Source organism: Cephus cinctus, unplaced genomic scaffold, assembly GCF_000341935.2.
Source record: "Cephus cinctus unplaced genomic scaffold, Ccin1 Ccin1_scaffold0160, whole genome shotgun sequence".
Taxonomy (NCBI): Eukaryota; Metazoa; Arthropoda; class Insecta; order Hymenoptera; family Cephidae; genus Cephus; species Cephus cinctus.
This window is the reverse complement of record NW_014332886.1, coordinates 3,724,948-3,740,485: the sequence shown is the minus strand read 5'-3', so window position 1 is coordinate 3,740,485 and position 15,538 is coordinate 3,724,948. Positions and strand designations below refer to the sequence as shown.

The window sequence follows — 15,538 nt, the reverse complement described above, 5'->3', positions numbered from 1 at the left end:
GGGGGGGGGGGGGGGGGGGGGGGGGGGGGGGGGGGGGGGGGGGGGGGGGGGGGGGGGGGGGGGGGGGGGGGGGGGGGGGGGGGGGGGGGGGGGGGGGGTTGATGCTGAGTTGGTATATCGTCTCGAATTTCTTGTACTTCATTTATCTTCGGTTTGCGTAATTTTGGTAGTGATATTTTACGTTTTTTTTTTTTCGAATTAAAAAAGACTTCGGGATAGACTTTTTGCTTGTATTATACAGTTTCGGAGTGGCAGTCATTTACGTGTCGCATGTAAAATTTCTGTCTCTCGTGATATTTTATGTCAGTCAAAATTTTAAGGTTGATAAAAATAGGGTTGGTACTGGATAACAAAAATCTGACGCTTGTCTCTCCAAAGAAGCTCTAGGTTTATATATATATATATCTCAAGCCCTTTAATGTTATCAGTCACTAGCCGCCCTAAAAACGTGGGAAAAATAACATGACGGCGTAGCACGGGTCATATATCTACCCCATACAATTTTATGGAATGTTGCATTTACACGCAGGCTGGTCGAGAATCGGGAGAGGGTTGATCGTCATTGCAATAACCATACAAAATTGGTGGGTTGTGTAAAATTCAAATTTTTCTGATTCCTTAAAAAAATGCCGTACAAGATACTTCCAAAAATGTAAGATGAAAAAAAAATTAAAGAAACTTTAAATACTTTTCAATTTTGACTTTCGGCATGTATGTATGTATCACGGTTTCATTGGCTTCCGGCTTTCAGTCTAGAGCCACGCGGGAAATCCTTCGGGACTTCCTGTTACGCTGCTAGAACGGAGCGAGAGGAAAAGAGCCGGAAACATTAAGGATCTTACTGACGGCGTAAAAGGGAGGAGCGAGAAAAAAGAGGGGAAAAAAGAAATAAGCACAAATCCAGGTAGCTTCTCGGTAGATAAAAAAAATTGCGGATCGTGAAATGCATTAACCTTCTTAAAGAAATTCTCATAATCCTCGGCAATCTTCTCAGAGTCCTTCCTCCACTTGTTCACGGAGTTGACGAAGCAAACTTCAAGACGGGATCCTTGCGGCTCCCAGAGGAGGAACCCGTAAAAGACACTCCTGAGGTATTTCCAGGAGCGTTTACGCGACATGTTGATATACCTCAGGACTGTCCCAGGTCGGACTCCGTAGTGGCTCACACGATAATATTATATTACGCGATATATTAAGCTCGGTGCACACCTTCTCATAAATAAGCATAAACACAATTGCATTGAAATTAATGAAAATAATCGGACACAAGATTATCCCTTTAACCCAGAAATGGGTTACGTTATATTGTTCTCAATTTTGAAAAGCATTGAATTAGGCTGTCCCAGGCACTCAACGCGTCCACCCCCGAGTTAATTAATGAAAAGAAAATTATAAAAAAAAAATTTTTATCTCATACCAACCAACTTCCGTTTGTTCCAGTAATTATTTTTTTTATTTTTAAGTATTTTCATCTCATTTTGCACTCGCAACTCAAACACGCGCTTACAGGTGGAATTATGAAAATACTCCGAGTGCAAAGTGTTAATTACGGTGTGTTATATATATATATATATATATATATATATATTTTCAGGATTTTACACAGTTCGGGGGTACATAGGAGGAAAGGTAGGGTACGCTAATTGAATTATACATCGAGAGTGACCCCCACGTGTATTGTCATAGAGTCTCTCTCGAGGACGTCGAGGTCAGAGGTCACACGAGAAAGAGAGAAGATAAGGATCGCCTAATCGAAAGGAAAATACACGAATATATGTATGGACAAAGTGAAAACGTGTCCTCGTATGGTTATGTGACGTAATGGCGAACCCTGTGCTTTTCATCCTCCGAAACAGCAAATAGCACTTTAGGTTATAGTGTATATACAGTACATTAAAGTGGTGACGTAAGATAACGTAGAATTTTCATTGAAATGAAAATAGCCGTGAAACGTCAAAGTATTTGTATTACATAAAATTATCAATAATGATTGGAAAGAGTTAGGAATTTTTGTTAATTCAAAATTTATAGTAAAAAAGTCATATACAAAAAAAAAGTAATAAGCGAAGTTCGAAAATTACCCCGTGTTAATATTTACGGCACAGTAGCCATTCGGTATATACGTTAAATCCATTGGACAAGTAAATAACAATTTTATGCTTGACTTTACGACTTCCGTAGTGAAACTAACCTGAGCTTTCCCGAGATCTCTTGGACGAATAACAAGTCTGATGCAACTGCAAAAATATAAATGCAGTTCTCCATTGAGTCCAGCCGTGTCTGCCTGATGCAACCGCAACGATCGTTTGATTTACGAAACTAAGTTTCGGATAATCGTTCGACCGTCAATGCGCTTTCAAATTATTTCGAGCAACTTCGAACTGCTATTTTTTGTATACCTTGACTATTACTCGCTACGTCAGAGTATCGAGATCGGCAAATAATGAATGAAAAAAAAATGTAATGATGTCAGGCAACTCGAAAAAATGTTAAAAAAACGATAATTATCTGGCCAAGGTTATTTTTCGTTATCGCCATTTTTATTTTTGTAACCCCCTTGCACCCTTTACTCCTCTCCTCGGACTCGACCATAGAAAAATATTCTTTATCCATCTGTTCGCATTACTTGAATGAAATTGTCCGGCTTTTATATGGATCACGGGAACACGCACTGGGAATATTGAAACTTCCTGTCGTTTTACGAAATATATACTTTATGGGGATACGTGACGATCTTTATCTATCGATTGTACATATATATTTTATATGTATATTATACATGACCGGACGTGAATTTAAATTTTATATGTACGTGTCAAACTTTTTATTCAGAGGGTAGTCAGAGCTGTTCAGATTAAATGTACCAAGTGAAGTTAGCACGTCTGTTTGACTTTTGTGGAGCCAACTTCAGTCGGCTGTTTTTCGTTATGTATTATCATTCTTATTAATATTCTCATTTAAAATCCTGTCGACGTAACGCGAAACCAGATGCTTCCCTCTTCTCCATTATTTATATCTTTTTTGATATCTCATATTTCTTTAGCCATTCCTGCATTTTTCTTTTGACTTGACACCTCGTTTTCTAAAGCTCAAATACCGCGTGTTGGCAATATTAACGAAGTGGTTGAACAGTGTAAATGCCATTATTTATTTATTTCAATTATTGATTTCTAAGAGACGGAAAAAGCCTTACGAGATTAGAAATGAAAATATGGAAAATACAAATTTGCTTAGACTTTTTTTACATTCCTATTTGCGATATTTGTGAAAATGAAAAAAAAATTATGTTCAAAAATTTCTCTTAAAAGTTTTTACAATCGGGTTTTGCGTGAACCCATAAAATTTTATCGATTGAAAGTTTCAATCGCCATGGCGACGGATGGTTTCGTACTTTCGCGTAAATGCTGTAAAATAACAAAGATCAAAAATGTTTTTTTTTTTTAATTATAATCTATACGTGAAACAATAAAATAACATACAGACTACGAAATTTACGTAACAAACGAAAAAAAAAAAAAATGATCGTATTTATACAAGATTTTCTCATATGATTTTCACTACTGATATCGAAATCCTAACGAAATAGTCCAATCTGCCAGAGGTCAAGCATGAAAAATCAAGCAATTCTCTCAGCCTGGATTTTCCACATGATGGAAAACACAACCGAAGCACATCTGCTGATCGTAGCGAATCAGATACGTGCTTGCGTGATATATAGCCGCTTGCAAAGGCCGGCTTTATCATTTTTTCTTCCTGTCTAATTTAGTCACTGGGTATATATAGCCGCTATGGAATCTCCGATTTTTCCAAATAATAACGATCCTCGATAATCCTCATTGAAAACGAGTCAATCGATTCACTTGTAATCAGTTTATTATTTCCCCCAAAAGAAAATCGTATTAATAGGCGTTCATCCTCAGCTTCTTAATTACCTTTGGCAATTAGCAAACTAACGGATTAACCCTTCTGAAATATTGTCTTAGTTACAGATCTCTTCGGATAAACACGTGGCATAAAAGCGGGTTCGTTGCCTGGGTACCAGAAAACTATTGATTTTGGATTCGAGCCAAAAACCTAATAAGACGAAAATTCTCGAATGCACCCCAGTGCATCAAGAATTGAGATTTTATTTTTTTCTTTCCGTATCTCACCGGGTGTTTTTACGAGTAAAACAATGTTGTCTCCTGAAACAATAGAACTGAATATACCTATATATGTCTACTTAATATTAAAATTTTTTAAAATTTTTATTACTATTCAAAAATTGCCACCGACTTTAGCATCCCTTTTGAAACTCAAGTACGCGTCGCGTGTTACTTCTTATGAAAAACCACGTTCAGAATTACAGTAGCAATCATTAGTGCCTTTCCTGTTCATAGTTTAATATCATTAATTAACAACGGTATTTCGGCGGAGCAATTTTGATCGTCGCTGTACTGTCCTGTCAGAGTGAAAATAAAATCAGCCAACCACCCAGAACGCACGTATATGAATATAAGTGAAGTCGGGAAAAAGTGATCACCGTGAATTTTCATCCTAACAGAAAAGTACCTCAGGTGGTGGGTGTAATCTGAATAACAGGTTACCGTATGAGTATCTTTCATTTTTCACAACCAGCTACCATTAATAAACGTCCGGCTGGATTAATTACTTCATATTTATCATTCATAACAACGAATATTTTTCATACGATTTTTTTACATTAGAAGCGCGATTTTCAAATAAGTGATCTTCATATATATTTTAACCTGACAGTATATCATTTATAAATTCGTATAATAAATTTTTCTTTATTAAACCGTCATATCTTCCAGTACAATAGATACTGTTCAACTGTATCCTAATTTAAATTGAAATTAACACAAAAATTTACATACAAATTTTATCACGCTTAATTCACGTCTAACGTGTCTCACCGTTATTATCTCTTTGCGTTTTCTCATTGTCTATGAGATTGACGTATAAGCAACAAAAAATAGTTGAAATTTGTTTACCATGTAACACGCTCATCACTCGTTAGTCTTGACCAATGAGAGAAGCGTGTTTGGTTACGTGATTCTAATGCTAACGCAATCCGTTCGGATTAGATGTAAAAACGTAATATGTAGTCTGTGGCAAAATTTTTTAGAATCCCTTTTTATAAATGTAAAAAACAACTTGCGGTAATCTGGCTGTACACATTTTTTTCAGTCGTTCATTAATAATTCAAGGCAGCACAGCTTCTCGTTTGGATTATCCAATTAATCCAATAACCGGTAATCTTTACTACATACATATATTCATAGATTTGAATAAGGTGGAAATCATTTGGGAATGAAAGCCGCTGGCTCTTTAGCCTTCATGTTGAATTCCATTTAATGGCTAGACGTTTACGGGACAGAGCCAACCTAATTTCCAGCTATTCGCATAGACGCGAAATTAACGCAAGGCGCATAGTCACGTAATGCCAAGTATAATCCTTGATAATTTACCAGATCAGTCGAGTAGATGGGAATATTGCATACGAAGGGAAATGTGGTAGAGTAACGTTTTATTTAGCGTGAACTTTGAAGTATATTTTGAACTCATTCAAATTACCCGCCATTATTAGAATCGGTTAACCTTTAAGGACGCTACTGGGAATCTGCCAGTATTTGAATTCTATGCGATATAGAAAACAGGGGTAGCGGGAAAAATTGTCTTTTCAAATTTGCCGCTTCAACAAACTAGCTGTTGCTTTACTTCCGGTAGGGATGTGATCGATAAGCAAATAAATTCGTATTTGTAGGTTATGAATGAAATTCGATTTTTTACGTAGCCTAGTAAAGTATGAGTAGATTCGTTTCCATTATCGAACCGTTACGTTTACGCGGGAATTTTCGAAATTTTTCTTGCTTTCAAAACTCCATTTGAGCTAAGATAAAGACTATATGTATACCAGGATGAAAATTTACGTTAACTGTTTTTTTTTTTTTTTTTCATTTATTTGTCCTTTATCATTATCCAAGCCCCCGCAGGTGGATTGGATTCTCGTCCTGGGTAAACTGAAGCCGATATAGATGGCTGCTTCCTGTAGTAAAAATAAATAAAGGACCAAAAGTAAAGAGCGTCACGAAATTGCTCTTTGTTCTGTCATGACGAAAGTATAGATTTCGAGTAAATTATGAAAAAGTAAGAAAATTTAAATATAGAAAATAGAATGACGTCGTAGATGACGGCACAAAGCCTGACAAATATTTCGAATCTGATCTTTGCAATACGATTTATACAGTAAAATTCTTGGGTCATGCTATACCTGCGTCACAAAGTATAGTCTGTTCTATGGCAAAGGTAAAAATGATTTCCTTCCTCCATTGTTCTACCCAAGCCACGTGTCCTCGTTAGCGTTATCAAAGTGCTGCGAGGAAGTACAAAAATTTTTTGAAAAATTTTCAAGGCCTAGCAAGAACATTTTATCTGACGTGTTCAAATCTAAAATTACTTGTTATCATATAACGTGAATATAAAAAAGGGTAATCAAGAGGTTTATAAAATTTCATGAAATTTATGAATTTCACAAATTTCATTAATTTTATACATTTTATATACAAACATTCATCACTGGGATTTATATTACTGCGTAATGTATATTGTATGGTGTATGCATATAGAATATTTAATATAGGCAGATAAAACGAACTTGCTCTCGGTGCGATTGACGTCATAGTCCTGAATTAAATCTCCTATTCAAACTAGAATTTCAAAAGGTTCAGATCATCCTGGATCCGTAGGATGAGCAAGCTGCGACATAAATGCAGAGTCAGGCTAAACTCACGTATTGACATCTACACTCGGAACACGATATCAGTTCCAGTCCGAGGGGACTTGTATACGTTTCGGTTCGTAAGAAGCTGGCCCCTTAAAATGGAATTGATATCGCAGCCCGACTATAGTAACATAGCTCGTATAGAGTCTAGGGATAATCGCCATCTTGAGTAATTTTCGAATTCTGGGAGTTTCTTTATGAAACAGAGAATGTGGTTGGAGCAAAAAAGCATTGAAAAAAAAAATCTGATCCAGTTTCCCGCTGTCTAAATATCCTGTACCATCAATCTCGATATTGGAGTATTAATAAAAATTGATTAAAATGCTCGAATACTCCAGATCATTAAATACCCATTAAAAATACTTTCTATAAATGTAAAATCTGACAGATACTCCATTCGACACGCAAACAATTGAAATCAATAATTATTTGTATCAGGTTATTTTGCTTCAGGAACATCAAGCATGTCTATTGGATTTGTGATTTTTAGGTCACCCTGTATACACTGTGCACTACACAATATTGCTACGGAAATTCCTCCTCAATGAATCCTACGTTTCTCCGCCTTCCTCCTACAAAGCATCGATCTGACCTCGTCCCTCGAGAGCAACGATTTATTTCTTTTAAATTCGAATTTCCCGCCCTCCTTCTCAACCACGTCTCTACGGTCATTCCCCAGACGAATAAAAAAAAGTTATAACTAAAACAAAAAAAAATCCGTAAGAGGAAAAAAATTCGATCCTATTTCTGGCAAAAATTCATCCATCCAGCATCAATGGCCAATCCATCTGGAATTGCGATTCAAGACAATTTTCTCCTTTTTGATGAATTCTATAAATTCTCTTGGTCTTTCCTCTTCTTCTGTTTCATTCCATCGTTTTCCCAAAACCCCCTAAGTATATTCTTGGCAAAATTCATACGTCTATCTGTCCCATAAATATATTTCAGGGGGATCAACCTGGGTCAATCTGCATTCCTATGTACTATGTCCGGTTCCACGTACTGCAGGTCTATATATCACTTCCGATGCATATATACCTCTAAGATAGAAGTATATATGTACTATAGAGCTTGAACGATGGATTGAATGTGTAGTTCCAAGGGTATCATGTACCATATGGTAATATATAAGCTATATATTATAAAGCTTATAGTATCTACCTCCTGATCTTTCCCTGTCTTCGTATTTCACTTCTGGCAACTATATAATGTATAAGTTCACCTTTACTGTATACGTCTACTATATATCATACAATACAGTAGAGACAGATACGGGTCGCCAAATACATTGAAAAATCTATATGTAGAAGCAACCCCTTTAATGAGATATAAAGGAGCTTCACGCCGCGGGAGGAATTATTGATTCTGAAACAAATATAACATTACATATATATATTTTATATCACTAAATAAATTCTGTTTATTCTTTACTGATGACAGTGGTGCTATCATTAATAATATGGGGCATATGATAAGAATTATAGAAGAATATATATAGAATTATATAAGAATTATATATCTATCTAATATATATATGATAAGAATTTTATGGAAGAAAAATTTAATGTTACGTATGTTTTATCACCATTTTTTTCGTCGTATATTTCCACACGAATATGGCATTTTATATTTTTCAGTTCGATATTATTGCCGAATCTCAATTTAATGGTAAATGATATCCCAGGGTTGGATAATTTAGCGGGCGAACTTTTATAGTTCTTTTTCGGCTGGATGCCTATATGCTCGCCTCGTTACTTTTTATGCCACGGGAGCGCAAGCGTCGCGTGTCGCCTGATAGCTTGCCCATATCCCGTAATACCGGGAACATGGCTGAAGTCATGCTGAAGTTACGTGAAATTATGGCTTTGGAGAGCGACGGTGGTGATCGAGCAAAGTGCAAATACGTCGAGAGTGTAGGGGATCGAGAAACGTATAATAAATAAGAGAGACATGAATAAAGCACGTAACGTTTACATCGGAAATTGACGGATATCCAAAAGTAGCAGATGCCGATGGATATGATATTGGACGCTGTAAGATATCTACGAAAAACTATGTAAGACTTAGCTAAATAGCCTCTATGAAATTTTATTAGCGCGATACTTGACTCTGTAGACAATCTAACCTGAAATTGGCCGATTACGCTACAGTAAGGGACTCGGTCGGTAAAGTCGTTGTTTGTATTCAATCGTGATAAAGGCAATTGTCGCCACAATGGAAATACACACGATGAATCTTTTGAATCTTTTAGCGTGGCAAGGGAGATTTACTAAATAAATTATTTATTTGACGTGAGGTTTACTGTGAAAGTGGTAGCTTTCGAAGGGAATTGTTTCTCTATTGGATTTAAATATAGGGGCGGATAACTTATTTAAATAATAACACGATTGTAACGGTCGAAATTTTTTAGAGTTTCGGATGATGAATTTTGACAAAAATAATTATATTTTGTAACGTATTTTCCTAACCCGACACCGATAATGAAAATCCGAGAACTAACCTACGTCACCTTCGGCCGTCCACCCTTCGTCCATGCACCCGCATGCCAAGCAGCCGCCAGCCAGTTCTTTTTTCGTCGGGAACTGACCAGCCGGTATGACCTCGGAGTTGACATGGAACAACTTCGTCCATGCATGCCAGGCGGTCGCCAGTCAGTTCCTTTTTGATCGGGAACTGACCAGCCGGTACGACCTGGGAGTTGAGGTAGAACAGTCTCGACTCCGCCAAAACGGGAGCTCTGACGGGACCTATCGGAAGAGACGACAGCTTAACGGATCCTGTTTGTTTTTGGAGACGCGTCAAATCAGCAAACGCAACTGGATGCACGATCGGGAGCGAATGGTCACGGAAATGCACGACCGCTTAGACTGCTCGATTGAAGTAGAGAAGGGGTCGGAGTAAGCGTCAGGTATTATAGTGCCGGAAACAGAGTGCAATTGATCGAGAGCGTAACAGAGCGAATCGGAGCTATGAAATCGAAATCCCCCCACCAATTAATTAATTGAATGTGGCATCGGGTGACTTTGCCGGTCCATGGAGACATCTCCGTGGTGTACTCTCCTCTACCGGGCGACTCGGTACGTCGAGATTCTCTCTCCACGGCAGATTCGAACACCTCGACCTCAGCTCAACAATAAAAAATCTTTCGAGAGCATCGGCGTAGCTGTACGAATCAAGCTCAGAGCGTGGCTTCTGATCAGGGTGGCGACTCGAAAGGAAGCAAAAAGCGAGAAAATTGTCTGAACCGATAGCTGAAGCCGCTTTGTGACCGTGAGTCGAAAATCACGTGACAATATGTAATATGTGTAAGGTGGATTTGCACTGAGCTATCCTATAACCGAGTGCATCGAACATGCAATTTAATATTGGCTGAACGTACAAAAACTTCCTGATCAGATTTAATTAAACGGGGATTCAAATGCGCTTCATCCGTACCTATGATTATACGTGAGCTATGACAGTGTGGACTCCTTCAAATTTTACTGAAATGCACTTAGCAAGTTGGCGCCGTTCAAAATTCGTGGGCTGCGTACTCTGTTCTTCCCACGAGTTACAAGCTGGGGCTTCATTAATTTCTGTAGTTGGAAGAGGGGTGCCATTTTTTTCCTACTGAAAGCTTTAAGTGATATTCGCTCTGACGCAATGAGAGCTTTCTATTATAATGATTATTATTTCTTTGTGACGTCCTCTCGCTAGTCTCTCTCTCTCTCTTGAAATCGTTCAACCACCCTATTATATTACGTCAATAAAGTTGGAACCGCTAAAGTGGAAGATCGAAATAAAATATATTGCAAAATTAGGAGTTACTTAGGAGATAATTAGGTGGCCTAATTCAAATTTTAGGTCTCCACCCCTTTGGTCGAAACCTGTGGCAGTGCTAGCTCAAAAAAAGTTGGAAAAGTTCTCAATAGCTCATAATCTTGCAATGTCCTAATTTTATTTTGATTCTCGACTGTGGCGGTTTCAGGTTTATTAACGTTATTATATTTCGTGGCTAAACGAACATTTTTCTTTTATACAATTTCGCCCTTAGGCTAAGGATTTCAAAGATGTGTATATTCGTGTGCGTGGGGCTGACGTGTATCCAGATCGCCGCACTAAGAGGCTGCTTTGAAATATGAATTTGAAAGGGTCGGTTTTAACGCGGTTCCCATATCCAGAGAGAAAGAGAGAGAAAAATAGTGACCAAAAGCTTGGTTCTTGCACAAAAATCTAGAAGCAGTTCTTTTAGCGGGACAAAGGAAACCTTTTCATTTTTATATTATACCTGGTAAATTATTATATGCCGTTAGGTAAATGGAAATTGCATTTACAGATATATTATACACACCGACCTTAATGCACTGCTGTGCTTTCTTCTGGAATTTTTATTATTAACTTTTTATACATTCTCGCACGTTCTTCTCCGCCATTCTCAAAGAATTCTTTACTTTTCTTCGTCTTCAACTTGCTGTATGAGTACCAAGTGCCAAGGCTCTCTTGGAAACATAGCTTTACGTTCCTGACAAGGGCACAACACGTGCAAATTATCTAAAAGAAAAGTAGCACAAGGTTAGATAATAAAGTGCATCTATATTAAATGCATCGTATGCACTATGCAACTGTAGCTTTCGAAATCCACAATTTTCTCGTAAAGCTTTTTATGAAACTCTTCAAGTTTGCCCGTGTAAACTTTGACCCTTTTCCTTGTCCAATCTTTCTTCTTATCCCGTCCCTCCTCTCTTTCTTTTTGACAAGCTTGCAATGTATGTCCTGAAAAATTATAAAAGCCCAAAATTATACGCTACCGAATAATTACTTCTTCTTCTTCTTGTTCCTTATGGCTTTATGCCCTCGTAGACGGCCAAGTGCCAGACCGAATAATTACCGCAACTCATCGATTCAATGGAGACATTCACGAGTGTTATTAAACGCATCAAAAATGTCCACGACACTAGTTCCATCTATGATATCCCATAGAAAAGTTCATAATAGTAGTTCCATCTATTGTATCATGGTTTCATCGTAAGCGCACCAGGTGGCGCTGTACTAACCTAAGCGCATCGATTCTCCATAAAAACCAGATCTAGAATTTAATGGCGATTCGTGCAATACGACTGCTTGAAGTCATTACCTATTTCATAGCTGGGTCTATTCGCGTAGTCATTCGCAATGGCGATCATAAATTACAGAACTCCCTACCGTAATAATCTATCTGACAAGCAGTAAGCTCGTCTTTTCATACTTGAAGGGGATATTATTCCATAAAGTCCATGCACCTGGTACCCGCTATATAAATTTGTACAACGTATTGCTCGGTAGTTCAGAATATTTGGCAGGAGTGCCAACCGACGATAATCTTACCCTAATAACGGAATGACCATCGTCCTTAATGAAATCCTTAGGGATAGGGATAGAGAGAGAGAGAGAGAGAGAGAGAGAGAGAGAGAGACAGAGACAGAGAGACAGAGAGAGAGAGAGAGAGAGAGAGAGAGAGAGAGAGACAGAGAGAGGAGTATGGAATTCTTGCTGCTCTGAGAATCGTCTGTCATCCATCGAAACGTGAAACGTCCCTTTGGGAAAATACGGTTGTCAGCATTCGTACGACTAGTCGTGTTGGTAGTATATATATATATATAATTGTAGATCATAAAGGAATATATGTAATATATAATTTAATAATAGATGATAAATGATTTTTGTGATTTCCTCTAATAAGCCATTTAATGTAAATGCTTCTCGGGACGAGCCGTGAACGGTAGATCGTTTTCCGGTCGAGCAGCTTCCGGTCTCTAGTCATCTCCGGGATTCCTGATGCCATCCCATCTCTTTTTGTCAATCACGAGAAAATGCTCGAAAGATAAAAATATACGTGAAGAAGAAATGATGTGTGTGTGTATATATATATATATATATATATATATATATATATATATATATATGTTTTTTCTCTTAGGATTCAGAATTGTGCATCTCTCTTGGACTCAGCCTTCAGTACGTGCGTGTCTCTGTCGTCTGCTGGCTTGCTGCTATGTGTCATCATCTTTATGCAACTGTGGCATCTTTACCATGCTGTGACGATGCACCGGCTTATCTGAAATACAGCATCTTTGCCTGGGGTGCACCCATGATCAGCTTTGGCCTAGCTATACTTTTGCAGCGTCAAGAGAATCATGATTTTTGGGACATTCATGATCTTACGCCATTTAATTGCTGGTAAGATCAATCTGTTAAATGTTAATATGTGCTTTTAGGCAGGATTTTTAATTTCATATTTATTTATAATTTTTAGATTTAGAGATTTTTCGTACTATGGGGATGATCCTTGGTTTAAATGTATTCAGCGCCATACTGGATTTGATATCGGATATGTCGAAGCAAAGGCGAAGACTTTGTGGCGAGATTGAATCTGTCGGTTCTTCGCCAAAGTTATCCACTAAGAGCTGACGGTACCCAATGGCAGAATGATATCAAACAAAAGGAATCAAAGTTTGAAAAATTCCCAAGTTCTATCCAGTGCGTTAGAATTTAATTGAAATTCTGATTCATAATGAAATTGAAGCAACTTATTGTTCGTCCTTTTATAATTTCAAGGATATTTATTTTTTAATACGAATTCAGGTACTTTCTTTTGTTATCGTTTAAGAAATATTTTTACAAAATTATAAGGATATCAACATTTTTTTTTTTATTATCGAGTGGTGGTACCAATTCATTAGTCATATGGCATAAAGTTATTTTTTCTGTTTATCGCTCATGGAAAACTTAACTCCAATATTTATTGGACATTCTTTACATATTATCTGCACAGGTTCTTGGGTTCTAAGGCTACCGTTTATACTTATGGTATACCAGTAGTTCTACTTCTACTCGTCTCTGGATATTACCTTCTCAAGGCAGCCATTGTAGCAAGGTATACCTATAGCTTTTACGCATACTGTACAAGAGTGAAGAAAACACCATTACTGATAGCGTATTTCCCTTTGCAATTTAACCTGTAAGTATGAAGATCCTGTATTTATTGTATTTGTTATTTCAAGGTACACGTGCAGTATGCAGCTGGAGGTGAAGCGGCGTGAAAAAATGAAAAGGAGACGAGCACTGCAGTTGGTACTATTTTTGAAGGTCAACCTTATCATTGGATCCGTCGCTGGTTGTGGAGTAGCGGCACGCGTTTGGGAAATTCCAATTCTCTGGGCTATATTCTGCACAGGACACTCATTGCAGGTATGAATATTTATCATGAGTTTGATTATATAAACATTATTAGAAAATTTGAGGAAACGGAGGTAGTACTTTTTCTTTGTATTTTCTAAAAATAGGGTCTGGCTGTCGCTCTGTCGGTAGCCTGTAACTGTAGGGTACTGAAGGTCTACGCGAGAAAAGCTCACAAGCAACCAAAGCATCAGGTAGACAAATAAAGTTTTCTGCGAGAAGAAATCAAATTTATTAATTATGAATTTTTGTTTTATGTAAACCGGGTCTACTTCTTCTTTTCAGATTGCTAAGTCGTCCAGTATGCAATTACTGGCACCGCCCCCGGATCCGGTGTAAATAAAAAAAATTTACGTGTTTAAAGAAACTGGATTTGAGAAATTTCATTTCTGGGATATTAAAGCCAAAGAATATCAAAAAGAATGATGGGGGCTTTTCACGATTTTTTTCATCGAGTTAATATTACGGATTTATACTTTACCCTATATCGGCATCCGATAGCTTGAGACCCATGAACAAGTATTGCAATACAAAGTACAAAAATTATACTTTGAAAAAGAAGAAGGATGGAGTCATTGCTGCTGAAAGACAATGAGAGAAATGAAATATAAAGAAATTATCATATTAAAATCGTCCCCTCTGTCAATGGACAATCAATAGTCCATAATAATGATACCAACGATATCATTCACACATCCTTCTCCATATGATACTCATAATCTCCAATCCGTCATGAGTCATGGATATGAAAGATACAAAAAAATGGTCCAGCAGCGGATCAACATATCAGCATAAAAATTTATGTAAAATTTTGAATTTTTCATTTGTCCCAAGAATCAACGGTGCGTAGATTAATAACCACAGCCACAGGGATTCATTAAAATGGAAAACTGATTGATGAATGAATCCTAAAATAATATTAAAAATTAATATACTTCTATCCTGATATTATTCTTTTCGCAATCCTACTTCAATTCCCTGTAGATCCTAGGAAAACAAAATTTTCTCTCTTCCGGGATGTTCAATTAAAAGAGGTTGGGTGTCCTGTCTATTCCTTAAGGAATTCCTTCAATTCTCTCAGGATTTAGTAAAAGTCTACTAAGGCACAGATTAAGAGCAGTCGAATCACGTGGCTCTTTGTCTTATTTTCATAGTGACTTAGTCTTCTACGCTACAGTAGTGACAGCACTGAAAAAGATATCGACGTTATCCTCGAGGCGAATCGGCTGTTTAGACAGAAATAATGTGACACTTTTTTTCAGATATCCTTTTTGTCCCTTACCATTTTTCGCTTTGTTTATGAATGCCATATTTTCTATCTTTCTGTCCACTTTCAAAAAGGGTAAAATAGTTTTGATTATTGTGATAGACATTTCAATTTTTTTTATCAATACTCGATTAAGTAACTTTCAGGCAATGTAATGTAATTAATACAGTGTATATTCGTGTAATAATCCAGTAAAGACAAATAAATATTTTGAAAGCGATTCAATTCTGGATTTATGTTGTGGTCAAAGTTTAATTTACTTATTACTACCTAGTGTGTTGATTAAGTAATAA

The 15,538-nt window shown here is 37.2% G+C and overlaps 1 protein-coding gene across 14 annotated transcripts in view; it reads left to right on the top strand.

Moving 5' to 3' along the window:
• The window catches only part of LOC107263820 (cadherin EGF LAG seven-pass G-type receptor 1), a 59,262-nt gene extending 43,797 nt beyond the window's left edge, over positions 1-15,465 (top strand). For 13 of the 14 annotated variants that reach the window (XM_025081002.1, XM_025081001.1, XM_025081000.1 and 10 more), the window contains 5 exons: positions 12,720-12,979; positions 13,575-13,676; positions 13,804-13,990; positions 14,086-14,172; positions 14,264-15,465. In XM_025081002.1, coding sequence (XP_024936770.1) covers positions 12,720-12,979; positions 13,575-13,676; positions 13,804-13,990; positions 14,086-14,172; positions 14,264-14,317 — 690 coding nt within the window. In that variant the 3' untranslated portion in view covers positions 14,318-15,465. The remainder of the gene's footprint in view (positions 1-12,719; positions 12,980-13,574; positions 13,677-13,803; positions 13,991-14,085; positions 14,173-14,263) is intronic. The other variant, XM_025081009.1, reaches the window with a different exon arrangement.
• The last annotated feature ends 73 nt before the right edge of the window (positions 15,466-15,538 follow it).